Raw genomic sequence first — 14,402 nt, forward strand, 5'->3', positions numbered from 1 at the left:
TTGAGGATCGGGTTATGTGGCATGTAGTCTGGCCATCCTTGAACGCAGTAGTCTCTGATTTTTGCACATACTTCATCTGCTTTTTGTGCATTTCTGATTTCCTCAAATCTCTGCATTGTCACTGGGAGGTTGATGGCTGATGTTGATGCATATGATTCAACCTCATCTACGAAGTTGACATCATCCATTCCTGGCCTCTCTACTGGCGCTCGTGACAAGGCGTCAGCGGATGTCTGCTGTTTTCCTGGAACATACAATGTCTCTGCATCAAATCTCATCATTCTAATTCTGAAGCGTTGGAGTCGTGGAGGCATTTTCACAAGTTCTTTCGAGTTTAGAAGTGTGACCAATGGCTTGTGGTCAGTTTCCACCTCGAAATGAAGACCAAGTACATACTCGGAGAACCTCTCGCACGCCCAAGTAGCTGCCAGTGCCTCTTTTTCAATCACTGCATACCTCTGCTCAGTCTCGGTAAGCGATCGAGATGCATAGCACACTGGTCTACGATTTCCATCAGTCTGCACTTGATACAGGATTGCACCCATTCCAGTCCCGGATGCATCTGCTGCAATGACTGTTGGCAGTTCTGGATCATAATGAGCTAAGACTGCTGTCGAGACCATCATCTCTTTGATCTGTGTGAAAGATCTCTGCTGCGCTTCTCCCCAACACCACACATTGTCTTTCTTCAGGAGTTGACGAAGGGGCTCGTTGATCTCAGCTAATCCTGGGAGAAACTTTCCCACCTGGTTCACCATTCCCATGAACCTCTGTAGCTCTTTCACGCTTCGAGGAACTGGAAAATCTCGAATAGCTCTTGTTTTGCTCGGATCGACCTTGACACCAGTGTCGTCGATGAAGTGCCCTAAGAACTTCACACTCTGTTTGGAGAATTCACACTTTCCCTGATTTAGTGTGATACCTGCTTCCTGCAGACGTTGTAGAACAGCTCGTACTCTGATGTCATGTTCTGTTTGTGTTGCACCATGGACTAGCACATCATCCATGTGACAAATCACGCCGTCAAGTCCTTCGAGGATAGTGGACATCGCTCTCTGGAAGACTTCTGGCGCTGACGTTATCCCGAACGGCAATCGGTTGAAGCAAAATCTCCCAAATGGAGTGACAAAGGTTGTCAGTAGCTTTGACTCATCCTCCAATGGAATTTGCCAAAACCCGCTGTTGGCGTCCAGTTTTGTGAAGATTGTGCTCTTTCCCAGTTTTGCTAGACTTTCATCGACTGAAGACATCGGATGAATCTCTCGTTCAACTGCCTTGTTGAGAGATGTAAGGTCTACACAAATTCTCACTGAACCACTGGGCTTCAACACTGGAACCATCCCCGAACACCACTTTGTCGGCTCAGTCACTTTTGAGATCACATTTTGCTCCAACATGGACTCTAGTTCTTTCTTCACCTTCGGTAGAAGCGGATGAGGAACTTTCCTGGCTGTATACAGGCACATCGGCTTGGCATCTGAAGTTAACGTGATGTGGTATGCTGTCTTCAGTTTCCCCAAACCAGTGAAAAGTTGAGGGAACTCAGCCTTGAAGTTTGCAGTTTCATCATCACAAGAATCGACTTCCTCCACTCTGCGGACTAGATTCAAGGTTCTACACGCTTTCCTACTCAGCAATGAAGACTCCTGATCTTTGACCACATAGAGAGTCTCCTTGATCTGTTTATCTCTATGCCTGAGAGTTGATGTCATTTGTCCTATTACAGTCAGGACTGTACTTCCTGGACCACGTAACCTCTTGGTTGTTGGTCTCATGATGTGTTTATTCAGCCATGGAGTGGAATCAGACAACACAGTAACGGCTGCTCCTGTGTCTAACTTGAAGTGTGTTTCATTCCCATCAACGAGGATCGATGAACTCCAGTACGTCTGATCGTTCTCGCTGACTTCACCAAGGAAGGGGACATCAATGTCATCGAAATCATCTACTTCGCTGACTCGAGCTTTCCATTTTAGCTTTGCTGCCTCTTGTTTTCCCTGTTCTGGTTGTTTGGCTTGACACACAGACTGGAAGTGGCCCATCTTTCCACATTGATGGCACTTTGCATCTTTTGCGGGACAGCTGGCACGTGCATGATTCTGCCTTCCACACCACTTACAGTTACCCTGCGGAGTTTGAGATGTTTTCTTCGAGTACGTTCCCTTGCTCTTAGGCCTTACGTAGTTTACGGCCGAGTTAGGGCTCTCACTCTCTGCACCTCCCCTCACAACAGACTTGTTTTGTTTCCGGGCTTCTGACTGTCTAGAGTAAAGTACCCGGTAATCGGTCAGCTCCGGTTTTCGGCCAATTGGTTGGATACATGGTAAAATCACTTTAAAATACATCGCATAATAGCATAACACATATCCCACACATACCATACCATGCCAGTGTCACTGAAGAACCACATTTGCAATGAAAAATATATCCTAAAATATCACATTTTAGCGATGTAATCGGCGGTCCCGCTACCCAAATCTGAAAAATCGAGTTTCTTACGCGTGTATGTAAGAAATATGGGTACCATAAAATGAGCTTTATTTCAAGTATTTTTCAGATATAGAGCCCGATTTTGTGCTGGTCGCAAGCTCAAAAGTATCTCATCGCATGTATTAAATCAATGCAGCCGCACACCGCGACGCACACACGATATGTCCGTCTAATTTAGATTCCAACTTCCGATCACCGCTGTGCCTGTATTCGGTCAGGCGAGCACCCGGGAGCTCCGGCGTGGGATACCTGCTCCGCCCGCTTGTGCTATACATCAGCGCACAAACGCACGGCGCGCGCGAGCGCTTCCTATTGACTTTGTACATGCGGCCGTAAACTGAAACGCTCGGCCGATAACCGGCTCCAAAACAGTGAAAATTGAAATGAATATTGTCATGGCAATTCGTGATTTTTTTTGGGGATTCTTTTTTTGTTTAAATAATAATAATATTTGCTTCATGATTTGAACAAGAAATGATAATAAATAGGAAGTAAAGAGTCCAATAAATAGGATTTTGTCTTAAGTGGCCGAAAACCGGGTACTTTACTCTACTCAATTGAACTGCTTTTGAGAGAGTTAGGTCTTCTCTAGACTGTAGTTGATCAGATAGGGAGTCATCAAGCACCCCAACTACAATTCTGTCTCTTATCAAGCCCTCCTTAAGTCTATCGTAGTCACAGTCCTCTGCTAGCCTGTACAAATCATTGATAAATGTGTCCACACTTTCTCCCGGGCGTTGTGTTCGTTTGTTGAATTTTGCCCTTTCAACAATAATGTTTTTCCGTACATTGAAATACTTCTTCAATGTTGCGATCACGTCATCATACTTTGCTGTCTCCTCTTTCACATTGAGAGACACGATAATATCATCGGCACATTCACCCATAGCATAGAGTAGCGTACTAACCTGCTCACTGTCTGGCTTGGATGCGAGGCCCGATGCGACGCGATATCTCTCGAACCGCCGTGACCATTTTGGCCATTGTTCTGCTTGATTTAAGCCTGCAACTTTATCAAAGCTTTCTGGCAATGGTAGACGAGAACTTTCCATGGTTCTTCACTTATCCCACTGCTGCCACCATGTAGTATTATTCAGACGACAAAAGGAGAATCGACACAAAAGGGTAGTACGATTTGGTTATGTTTTACTTTCACTTCGTGTCGTCGTTTCAACGTTGCAAATATATAGTCTTGTATAAAGACGTTATTAGATATTCCCACAGAGGGAGGGGGAAACTCGCCCCTCCCTGCACCGACCCCCCCCCCCCCCGCATTATGTCACTGTTGGTCACCATTACGTACCAATATTTGGCTCGCAAAATTTCAAATTTGGGCCCCCCCCCCCCTAAGAAATCCTGGATCCGCGCCTGGATGCATGTCGGGGAATACCCCAAGCACGATAGACAGAAACTTTCTGTCTCTTTTGTTAATTCGTTAGCCTCTTAATATAGGGTCAGCTCCTTTCTTTAGAAACAGAAGCCGGCCATAGGGTCTGCTGTCATGTTTCTGTCTCTAAAGAGAGACGCCGACCCCACCCAAATAAGAGGCAAACGAACGAAAGAGACAGACATTTTCGGTCTACAAACACAACAGCTGCAAACTGCGGATTTTGTTTTGGCGCGGTATTTGGTTAAACAGTTTCGTCAAATGTTTTCAATTATACTGATTATTGAACATGAGCGATGATTGATGGTCTAATTATCATGTGATAGCTTGGTGTCACCATGAAGGATGGATTTGTTCCCGGGTATTTGTTGAGGTTACTTCAAAATGCCCCTGGATTATGAAAAAATATAGCTTTAAAATTAATGTTTAGGGTGCCTACTAATATTCATCACTCTAACATAATGATCGTCAAAGAAGATTAATTGTTGTAATGTCAAACTAACAAAAAAAACCAAATAAATAAATAAACAAGAAAATGAACAACGGACGAACAAACTCCAAGTAAAAAGATGATGTTCAAGGAAATTAAGGTACAGCTCATATTTTTCTTTTAAATAGATCTAGACCGATATTTTCCTCTTGTACGAATGAGTCTAACCGTACCACAAATCACTTTTATAAACATGTCATCCACATAATCTTGCCCCCCCCCCTCCCCATATAATTTATTTTGATTTTTCAAAATATATTTTTCATAATTCTGCAATTTAGTTGGTTGCCTCAGGGAGATGGGAGGAAATTAGACGAGCTCTGTGTGAGCGACACGCGTATCTAAAAACTGCTAAAACATTCGAGTGCTAATTTTCCAAAGCTATCTTGGCAGCGTTTTGAAAACGAGACCGTCATAAGTACAATTTCACCGATATTATAATATATCCCTTTGAAACGTTGCTGGATTAAATCAACTGTTCTCAATCCAAGTGATTATTCACAGCCCAGCCAACGCATTCGTGCTCCCCAAATCTCCGGTATAAAAGGAATACTTTTCGCGCGACAAACTTCGACCCGAGAATTGTAAAAAAGAAAAAAGGGTTTTAAAAAAGGGGGGTGTATTTGACTTATCACCCAGAGATTTCTTTTAAAAGTTTTTTTTCTTTTTTTTTCTCTCTCTCTCTCTCTTTGGATTCCTGGGAAATTTAAAAAGGGGGTTATAAAATATTAAAAAGGGGGTGTCTCTCTCTCTCTCTCTCTCTCTCTCTCTCTCCCTCTCTCTCTTTCTCTCTTTTGACTCCTGAATTTTGTCAAAGGCCGGGTTATAAAATAGAGTGGGGGTACATTGAGCAGTGGTCCGGATTTAGGGGGTCTCTAAGGTAGGAAAAGCCCGATATAAAGTGGGTTCAGTGACATGTTGGCAGTACGTCCTGAGATAGGGGGTACTTGCAAAGGGAGGGAAAAGGCATACGTGTACGTGCCCTAAATAACACTGAGTTTTATATACCGAATTCACACAAAAAATCTACAATATCTACAAAATCAAGATATGACTTGAAATCGAAATCAAGTTTTGCGCTTTCTTACGGTTTTTATAACACTAAAGTCTATTGGGGGAAGTGAACATGGTAAAACCGGTCACTCAAAGTACTTGAGGCACTTCATGAAAGCGCAATTTTGTTAGGGCTTCAATATTACATCATATCACAGACACTGATTAGTGATTACACGTAGGGCCACGCATCTCAGATTTAACATTGTTAAACGATGCCATAGAGAAAGGGAAAAGGGCACGAGTCAAAGTCTAAAAGGGCAAAAATATCACAGGTGAAAAGGGGAATTTATCGGACCTGAAAAGAGGCACTTACAAAAAGTAAAAGGGATACTTTTCAGAAGGAAAATGGGAACCTATCAGAAGGAGAAGGGGGAAATTATTACAAAGGAACAGAGGCACTTATCAAAGTAAAACGTGTACCTGTCAAATTTGATTAGGAGCAATTATCAGAGGTGAAGGGGGCACTTCTCAGAGGTGGTAAGGGGTACTTCTCGTACCTGAAAAGGGACAATTTCCAGAGATTAAAAAGGGCACTTATGAGAAAGGATAGGGACACTTATCAGATTTTAATAGGTACATTAGAGGTGAAAAGGGATATTTATGAGAAAGTGAAGGGGATCCTATGAAATAAATGGGGGGGGGGGGGGTGCACTTATGAAAATGAAAAGGTGCATCATGGGGAAGGGGCACTTGTCCTATGTTAAAAGGGACACTTGGGCCTCCAAGTTTGGGGGTAACTACAAAGTGTGGGGGGGCACTTCCCCCTGCCCCCGGGAGGGCTGCCTCTGGTTTTTATGATAAAAATTATATCTTGAGAAATTATATAAAATTATTCAAATAATTCCAAAGAATTTTATAATGAGCCAACATCATTTTGGTATTCATTCTAGAGAGGGTCGATCTGGGGAGGCCTTGAGCCCCCGATTTATCTTGATCAGACGAGGTATTATCATCCGAGGAGATAGTTTTCTCATGCACACACGCGCACACACAAAATAATAATCAAACAAAAACTTATAATTTGATCATAAAAAGTCTTCAAGTCAGCGGGAAAAAACACTTCCGGGTACCTCGGTATATCCAACATTGACATTTACATGTGCGTCGCTTGAACTTTGGATATAGCTGCGAACACGGGTGTGCAAAGTAGCTGAGGAAAATGAAGGAGCAATGTTGTGTTTCGTTTTTAATGGAAACCACCACCCTCGGCCTTGCTCAACGTTAGCTTTTACAACTTTGAAGTGGTGTAAGCCAGGCCAGGCCTAACGACGTGGAGATCAAATAGGTAAATATAATTTCAATCACAATTTGAGTGTCTTATTTTAATTTAGATTCTACTCGCCTAGAAGGTCTAGGCTACTAGGTGACTTGAGAGATAGCTATATTTCTCGCCAGATGTAGAGACGAGTTCTCGCTTTCCATGGCTCAGCTCGGGGGACCATCCCCTTCGCCGCGCCGTGCCTCCACCTCTGCTCAGCTATCAGATTCACCTTGATTGATTATAAATTCGCAATAAATAACCGTCTGGTATCTAGTCCAGATTCTGTTCGTTTTCATATATTTGTTATTCTTCAATCATATATGTCCTCCCTTACTTGCATCCCACACAGAGTGCTGTCTGTGGTGTCTCTCCACACCCACCCCCTCAATTAAAAAAGGCAAAACAAACCTTAAAACTGGGTAGAGAATGACTCAATGAGAGGCAAATGAAATGAGAGGCAAGTACTGTCTCCGGTTGAGCGTTGAGGGTGTGTTATTTTCTTAGCTGATTAGGCATGCAACACAGAAACAGTCCAGGCTGAGGACTATCCGGTATCGTCGATTTCTTTATGAAAATGAAATTGGTCAACCTTCGCCAGCTTTCCGCATACAGACGCGTAGACGGTAACCCTTGTCTTGGTAGCAATTTTCACCTGAATCTGACAAAAAATTTGACCTCGCCTAGCCCTAGGCTGGCCTTAAAGTAGATATTCATTGATTTTAAAAACTATTTTCATTATTGCAAAGTTGAAACTTTGATTCGACAAGGTTATCAAAATTCAATGCTTGGAAACATTCGAAGCAATGATTATGTAGTGATTCAGCCTGAGCCACTACGGCTCTGGCGGCTTATGCGCGTAAGTCCCGCATTAGGCGACACCCGCGGTAGTTTCCGCGGGCGTGCTTATCACTGGGAACGTTAGATTGAACCTGAGACTGCACGCGACAAACACTGTTGATTGCCCGTCTCTTCTGTCTCTTCGGTCTACTACTACTAGCGACGGTGGAGCTCCACTCAACGAGCAACACTTCAAGCGCTTCTTGAGACAGACTTCAAGCAGTATAGTATACAGCCTATGGTAGGATAAATCCTTATTATAGTTAGTTATGTAATTATAGTTAAGATTTAGGCCCAGTAAGTCATATTCCGCTCCGTCACTACAATGGCGTAATCGGCAGGATTCGAACCTGCGCGGGGAAACCCCAATAGATTTCCAATCTGGCCGTTGTGGATAGAACTAAGTCCCACAAGATTTTTAGTTGGAGGGAGCAATGTGGGAGTTTAACTGAGGAGTTATTTTTGCAGTGTCCCCGTCTCCATGAAGCCAAGGAGCTGGTACATTTATTTGATTTTGAGCCTTATCGGGTGGATCAGGCTGAGCAGGCACAGGGGGTGGGGGAGGGGACTGGGCAAATTACCTTGACTGCACAAACCCAGTCTGTCCAGAGTCCGGGTCCCGTTCCTTATGGGCATACAGTGTACCCCCCATTTTCGGGTGAAGGCCCAGCTGGGCCTATATCCGGGTCTGCGCCCTCCCCAGCCGGGCCCTCCGCCGACTATCGGCTTAGGGATGATAGCAGTGTACCCTCCAGGGAACCCCCACGTAGGGATTATCCCTCTTCTAGGGATTTCCCTCCTAATAATCATGGTCCATCTTCCAGGGAACCCCCCCGTAGGGATTATTATTATCCCCCGTCTAGAGAATCCCCTTCTAGTAATTGTGGTCCGCTTTCCAGGGAACCCCCACGTCGGGATTATGTATATCCCCCTTCTGGGGAATCCCGACCTGACATTCAGTATCCTCCCAGGGAATCCTCACCTGGGGGTCAGGGAGAGTACCGGTCGCAGGGGCGCCGGGATTGGCCCCCCCGTCTGCCGAGGTCACTTAATTACGATGGGCGAACAAGTTGGCATTCCTTTCTCAGGAAGTTCACCAGTTATGCTGTATCGTGTCAGTGGAGTCCAAGCGAGTGTTTGGATGCGCTAGGCTGGTGTTTGGAGGGGTCGGCCTCAGATTGTTTTTCGAACCTTAGGGATATGGGCACTAATTCTTATTACCATATGTTAACAGCGATGGGGCGTCGGTTTGGGGCTACCCGATTCCCGGAGGAGGCCATAGCCGAATTTCGAACGGCTCGCCAACTCCCGGAGGAGTCTCTCCTTGGGTGGTCCGATCGGCTCCAAGCTTTGTCCTTTGAAGCTTTTGGGTGGGACCAACGGGGTGACGGCACTCAAATGGTATTGCAGTTATGCCAGGGTTGTACGGATAAGGCGGCGGGTTTAACAGCTCTCAATACGCGCCCGAAGTCCGTCGAGGAGGCCCTGGAAGCCATCAGGTGGGCGCAACATACCCAACGTGTTGTTTATGGGAGCGAGGCTCGCCGTACGTATTCGGCTTCTCGGCAGCAGGTGCAGCAGACTTGCATGTACGATCAGGAGGTGGACAGGTATGATACGGTAATTTATCATCAGAGGCAACCCCATCCCCTAAATCGTTCCCCAACAGTTTCCGAAGGTCAAGATGTTCCCCGTCTGGCTCCTGTGGAGGACCGGGGGAAGGTCACAACGCCTTTTGAAGTTCAGGCCAGGAATGACATTGGCTATTTAAAAGAGGAAGTCGCCAGTCTTAAGACGCATGCGTACAATACCGATTGTATGCTAGAAGAAATACTGAAGACTGTTAAGTCTTTGGAGTTTTCTATGCTTTCCAATGCCCGCCCTCTATCTCCCGTGGCTACTGGTGTTCCGGAAAACCTGGAGGGGTCGGAGAGCGAGGCCGATCTCCGATCTGGAAATCGAGAGGCCTACAATCGGTAAATACTGGGGTAGTTAATGTAGTTAGTGACCCGCCTGACTCTTCGGTCGGTCCCTTGGACAAGGTAGTTAATGTTAGTGACCCACCTGACTCTTCGGTCGGTCCCTTGGACAAGGTAGTTAATGTTAGTGACCCGCCTGACTCTTCGGTCGGTCCCTTTGTCAAGGTAAATAATGTTAGTGACCCGCCTGACTCTTCGGTCGGTCCCTTTGTCCAGGTAGTCGCTAGGACGGCCATGGTGCCTCCTTCTAGTGGGAAGCGGGTAGGATGTAAGGTTGTTGGGAGTCCAGGGCTCCAGAGTAAGGACCTTTCCCTTTTCCAGCCCACCCGCAGGCTCCCATTTTGGATTCCTCGGATCGTGTTTGATCGGGGGAAATAACATGTTAAGTATATATATTATGGTTCATTATCAAAGCCATTCACAACGGCTCGTCCGCGAGGACATGGTGCCGGTTCCTGTTCCTGGGAAATAACATGTTTGTCTTAAATATATATATTTTAGTTCACTTTTGTTTACACTGTTTAATTTCATTGTAAATCGTCCATTCTGAGTTCCTGAACTTTAAGTGTTGATGTTTTTAAACTGAATGGATAACAATTAAATAAAACTGAAAAGTTTCTGCTTCGGTTAGCAGAGTTATCTATGCTGAATTAGCTGCTCCGCTTTAAGAGCTGACTAGGAAGCATTCTTTCCACAGGGAGACAGAGCACCCATGTGTGTTCGAGGCCATAAAACGGCCGGCTTTTGTTTTGGGGGAGTAATTCCTCTGGAGTAATTCCTCTGGATCAACAAGAGCCTTTTGGATTTGCTTGATGGTGTTGTGGGCCTGGGTGCCCTGAATGATATCAGGAACTTGCCGGTAGTGGCTATTGTGCCCCCGGGTGCCGAGTGGCCCAGAAAATGTAATCTTATTTTGTTGAAGTGTTTTCACCTTCTATATCATTTTCCATCTGATTTCAGTGATCTGCTCTTATCATTCTAATACTTCTTATATGCACCGTTTGGACTGCCTGTAGGGAGCCGTTTGGCTCTCATGTGGGATTGCCCAGTTTCTGGACATTGTACCATCCAAACTGCACTTGGGGAATGGGGAGCCATTGGGCTCTTCCCCTTTTCTGCACACTTATTGCCATTCATCGTTTATGTTGATCACTCACACTTTCATGCTCGGTCACCTTGGGAATTTAATGTAATGCCCCGGTTAATCCCTTATGCCTGTGCCGGGACGTTTTGCAATTTGTCATTATGTAATATGTATAACCGGCACGGTAAGGGTTAACTGGTATATTTCTGTTTCTCTATGCCTGTAATGCCCCCGTTAATCCCTTACGCCCGTGCCAGGACTGCTATTCTTTGTCATTTACACGTGACACCGGCACGGTAAGGGTTAACTGGTATATTTCTGTTTCTTTCTGTTCTTGATCCCTGGGACATTTCCGGGACTTGAATCCTATTTAGTACTTAAATATACCAAATTGTGGAATACAGTGCATTTTACATTATACAGTGCATTTTACTATGCTCTATTCTTACATCTGAGATTGTTCGGTCTCTATACACATGTTTTTTTACATAACATTCCCCGTACCAAATTTCGGAATACAGTATATATTAAGGTATGACAAAGGCGCCCGCCCTCTGGAAAGGCCAAGACTTCACCGGTGCTGGCAAGGAGGGTCCTTGACCCATCCACCAGCGGGAACGGCGTGACCCCGCACTGCGGTACGGGAGTAGTTTTAAGTTAGTTTTAGTTTAGTTTAAGTTAGAAGTAGGCTTTAAAACTCATTAAGTGGGAATAATGTAGTGATTCAGCCTGAGCCACTACGGCTCTGGCGGCTTATGCGCGTAAGTCCCGCATTAGGCGACACCCGCGGTAGTTTCCGCGGGCGTGCTTATCACTGGGAACGTTAGATTGAACCTGAGACTGCACGCGACAAACACTGTTGATTGCCCGTCTCTTCTGTCTCTTCGGTCTACTACTACTAGCGACGGTGGAGCTCCACTCAACGAGCAACACTTCAAGCGCTTCTTGAGACAGACTTCAAGCAGTATAGTATACAGCCTATGGTAGGATAAATCCTTATTATAGTCGGTTATGTAATTATAGTTAAGATTTAGGCCCAGTAAGTTATATTCCGCTCCGTCACTACAATGGCGTAATCGCTAATTTTTTATCCGGACCTGTTCGGGCTAGTTTTTTTATCGCGCACGTTTTTGAGCCGCCATCTTTGTCGGTATTCACTCGTGTGTTGAAGGGATTTTCTATTTTTGTAATTTCATTCGTAGGGCCTTGTAAGCTAGTTTATTCCTCATTTGTAGTTGATTGGTGCTGTAGATTAGTATTTTAGGGACTCGTAGAGTTTTTTCAGTGCTGTATTCCGATTTTTGGGTACTCATTTCGGTGTTTTGGGGATAATTTTTTGTGGTCGCACACATGTCCGAGCCGCCATCTTGGATACGTTGACTCGTGTGTTGAAGGGATTTTTTATTTTTGGAACTTTTTTCGTAGGGCCTTATAAGCTCATATTTTTTCATTTCTTGTCTACTTAGGGTTGTAGGATAGTTTTTTAGGGACTCGTTGGTATTTTTACGGCCGTATTTCGATTTTGACATCGGTTTCGGTCGGTTTTTGTACTTAAATTTGCTCGTTTTTTTTTCTACTCACTAGACTAGTTGTACAGCCGTTTTTTGTCGTGCTCGTAGTTTTGATCCTCTCGCCAGAGTTTTTATACTGTGGGGATAATTCCACGGTGTTCTTTTTCGGTGAGGTATAGGGTCGGTTAAGTAGAACTTAGTAAGTAGGGGTAGGCTCTATTTAGACTAGTTTCAACCCTCTTGCCGAAGTATTATTACCGTGGAGATAATTCCACGGTGTTTTTTCGGTGAGGTTTACTATGGGTATAGGGTTGTTTAAGTAGGAGTAGAATTAGTGAGTAGGAGTATAATTAATTTAGTTTCAACCCTCTCGCCGAGGTATTATTACCGTGGAGATAATTCCGCGGTGTTTTTTCGGTGAGGTATACTATGGGTATAGGGTTGTTTAAGTAGGAATTTTTTAGTAAGAAACTAAGTAAGATTATGAAAGAAACTAAGTAAGATTTTGGAAAGAAACTAAGTAAGTTCTTACTTTTTAAGTAGGCAATAGGTCTTTCCTGTAAGAAACTAAGTAAGAAACTAAGTAAGTAAGCAAGTATTTTCCTTTAAGAAACTAAGTAGTCTAAGCAAGAAGTATTTTCCTTGAAGGAACTACGTACGTTAGTAAGTAAGCAAGAAGGAAGGATTGGGTAGGTACCTAAGTGGGATTTTTGACTGTCAGTCTTGTTTTGGATATCTGTGGATTTTGGGTTAAATCGTGGGTGGTATTTAATTTCATCTTCATTTCATCATTACTAATATTGTACGGCCATCTCGCCGAGCATTATACCGTGGAGATAGTTCCGCGGTGTTTTTCGGTGAGGTATATTGCCGGTTTAAGTGTAGTCCTTTAGTGTTACTTAGTAGGGTTTAGTTTTGGCCCGCTCGCTGAAGCTGTTCACCGTGGAGATAATTCCGCGGTGTTTTTCAGTGAGGTTTAGGGTTTCAGTATTTACCTGTCAGGCACTTAGTAAGCTATTAGGAAACTAAGTAGGGTATTATTAAGTAAGCAAGAAGGAAAGATTGTATGTGTATTTAATTTTATCATTTGGTTATATAATCGTTGCTGATTTGAAGCCGGTTATGACCCCCGTCTGCCGAGGTCACTTAATTACGATGGGCGAACAAGTTGGCATTCCTTTCTCAGGAAGTTCACCAGTTATGCTGTATCGTGTCAGTGGAGTCCAAGCGAGTGTTTGGATGCGCTAGGCTGGTGTTTGGAGGGGTCGGCCTCAGATTGTTTTTCGAACCTTAGGGATATGGGCACTAATTCTTATTACCATATGTTAACAGCGATGGGGCGTCGGTTTGGGGCTACCCGATTCCCGGAGGAGGCCATAGCCGAATTTCGAACGGCTCGCCAACTCCCGGAGGAGTCTCTCCTTGGGTGGTCCGATCGGCTCCAAGCTTTGTCCTTTGAAGCTTTTGGGTGGGACCAACGGGGTGACGGCACTCAAATGGTATTGCAGTTATGCCAGGGTTGTACGGATAAGGCGGCGGGTTTAACAGCTCTCAATACGCGCCCGAAGTCCGTCGAGGAGGCCCTGGAAGCCATCAGGTGGGCGCAACATACCCAACGTGTTGTTTATGGGAGCGAGGCTCGCCGTACGTATTCGGCTTCTCGGCAGCAGGTGCAGCAGACTTGCATGTACGATCAGGAGGTGGACAGGTATGATACGGTAATTTATCATCAGAGGCAACCCCATCCCCTAAATCGTTCCCCAACAGTTTCCGAAGGTCAAGATGTTCCCCGTCTGGCTCCTGTGGAGGACCGGGGGAAGGTCACAACGCCTTTTGAAGTTCAGGCCAGGAATGACATTGGCTATTTAAAAGAGGAAGTCGCCAGTCTTAAGACGCATGCGTACAATACCGATTGTATGCTAGAAGAAATACTGAAGACTGTTAAGTCTTTGGAGTTTTCTATGCTTTCCAATGCCCGCCCTCTATCTCCCGTGGCTACTGGTGTTCCGGAAAACCTGGAGGGGTCGGAGAGCGAGGCCGATCTCCGATCTGGAAATCGAGAGGCCTACAATCGGTAAATACTGGGGTAGTTAATGTAGTTAGTGACCCGCCTGACTCTTCGGTCGGTCCCTTGGACAAGGTAGTTAATGTTAGTGACCCACCTGACTCTTCGGTCGGTCCCTTGGACAAGGTAGTTAATGTTAGTGACCCGCCTGACTCTTCGGTCGGTCCCTTTGTCAAGGTAAATAATGTTAGTGACCCGCCTGACTCTTCGGTCGGTCCCTTTGTCCAGGTAGTCGCTAGGAC

At 45.0% G+C, this 14,402-nt stretch overlaps 2 protein-coding genes across 2 annotated transcripts in view; one reads left to right on the forward strand and one right to left on the reverse strand.

Moving 5' to 3' along the window:
• The window catches only part of LOC105440382 (uncharacterized protein K02A2.6-like), a 3,243-nt gene extending 1,201 nt beyond the window's left edge, over positions 1 to 2,042 (reverse strand). Inside the window, exon 1 of the mRNA XM_011670433.1 lies at positions 1 to 2,042. This exon is cut by the window's left edge and continues 1,201 nt beyond it. Coding sequence (XP_011668735.1) covers positions 1 to 2,042 — 2,042 coding nt within the window.
• Positions 2,043 to 6,542: 4,500 nt separating this feature from the next.
• LOC105443215 (inhibitor of nuclear factor kappa-B kinase subunit alpha-like) overlaps positions 6,543 to 14,402 on the forward strand; it is a 56,067-nt gene continuing 48,207 nt past the window's right edge. The window contains exon 1 of the mRNA XM_030979394.1: positions 6,543 to 6,708. The gene's annotated coding sequence lies outside the window, so the exon portion shown is untranslated. The remainder of the gene's footprint in view (positions 6,709 to 14,402) is intronic.

The sequence above is a fragment of the Strongylocentrotus purpuratus genome, unplaced genomic scaffold (genome assembly GCF_000002235.5).
Source record: "Strongylocentrotus purpuratus isolate Spur 01 unplaced genomic scaffold, Spur_5.0 spur5_scaffold_10, whole genome shotgun sequence".
NCBI lineage: Eukaryota > Metazoa > Echinodermata > Echinoidea > Camarodonta > Strongylocentrotidae > Strongylocentrotus > Strongylocentrotus purpuratus.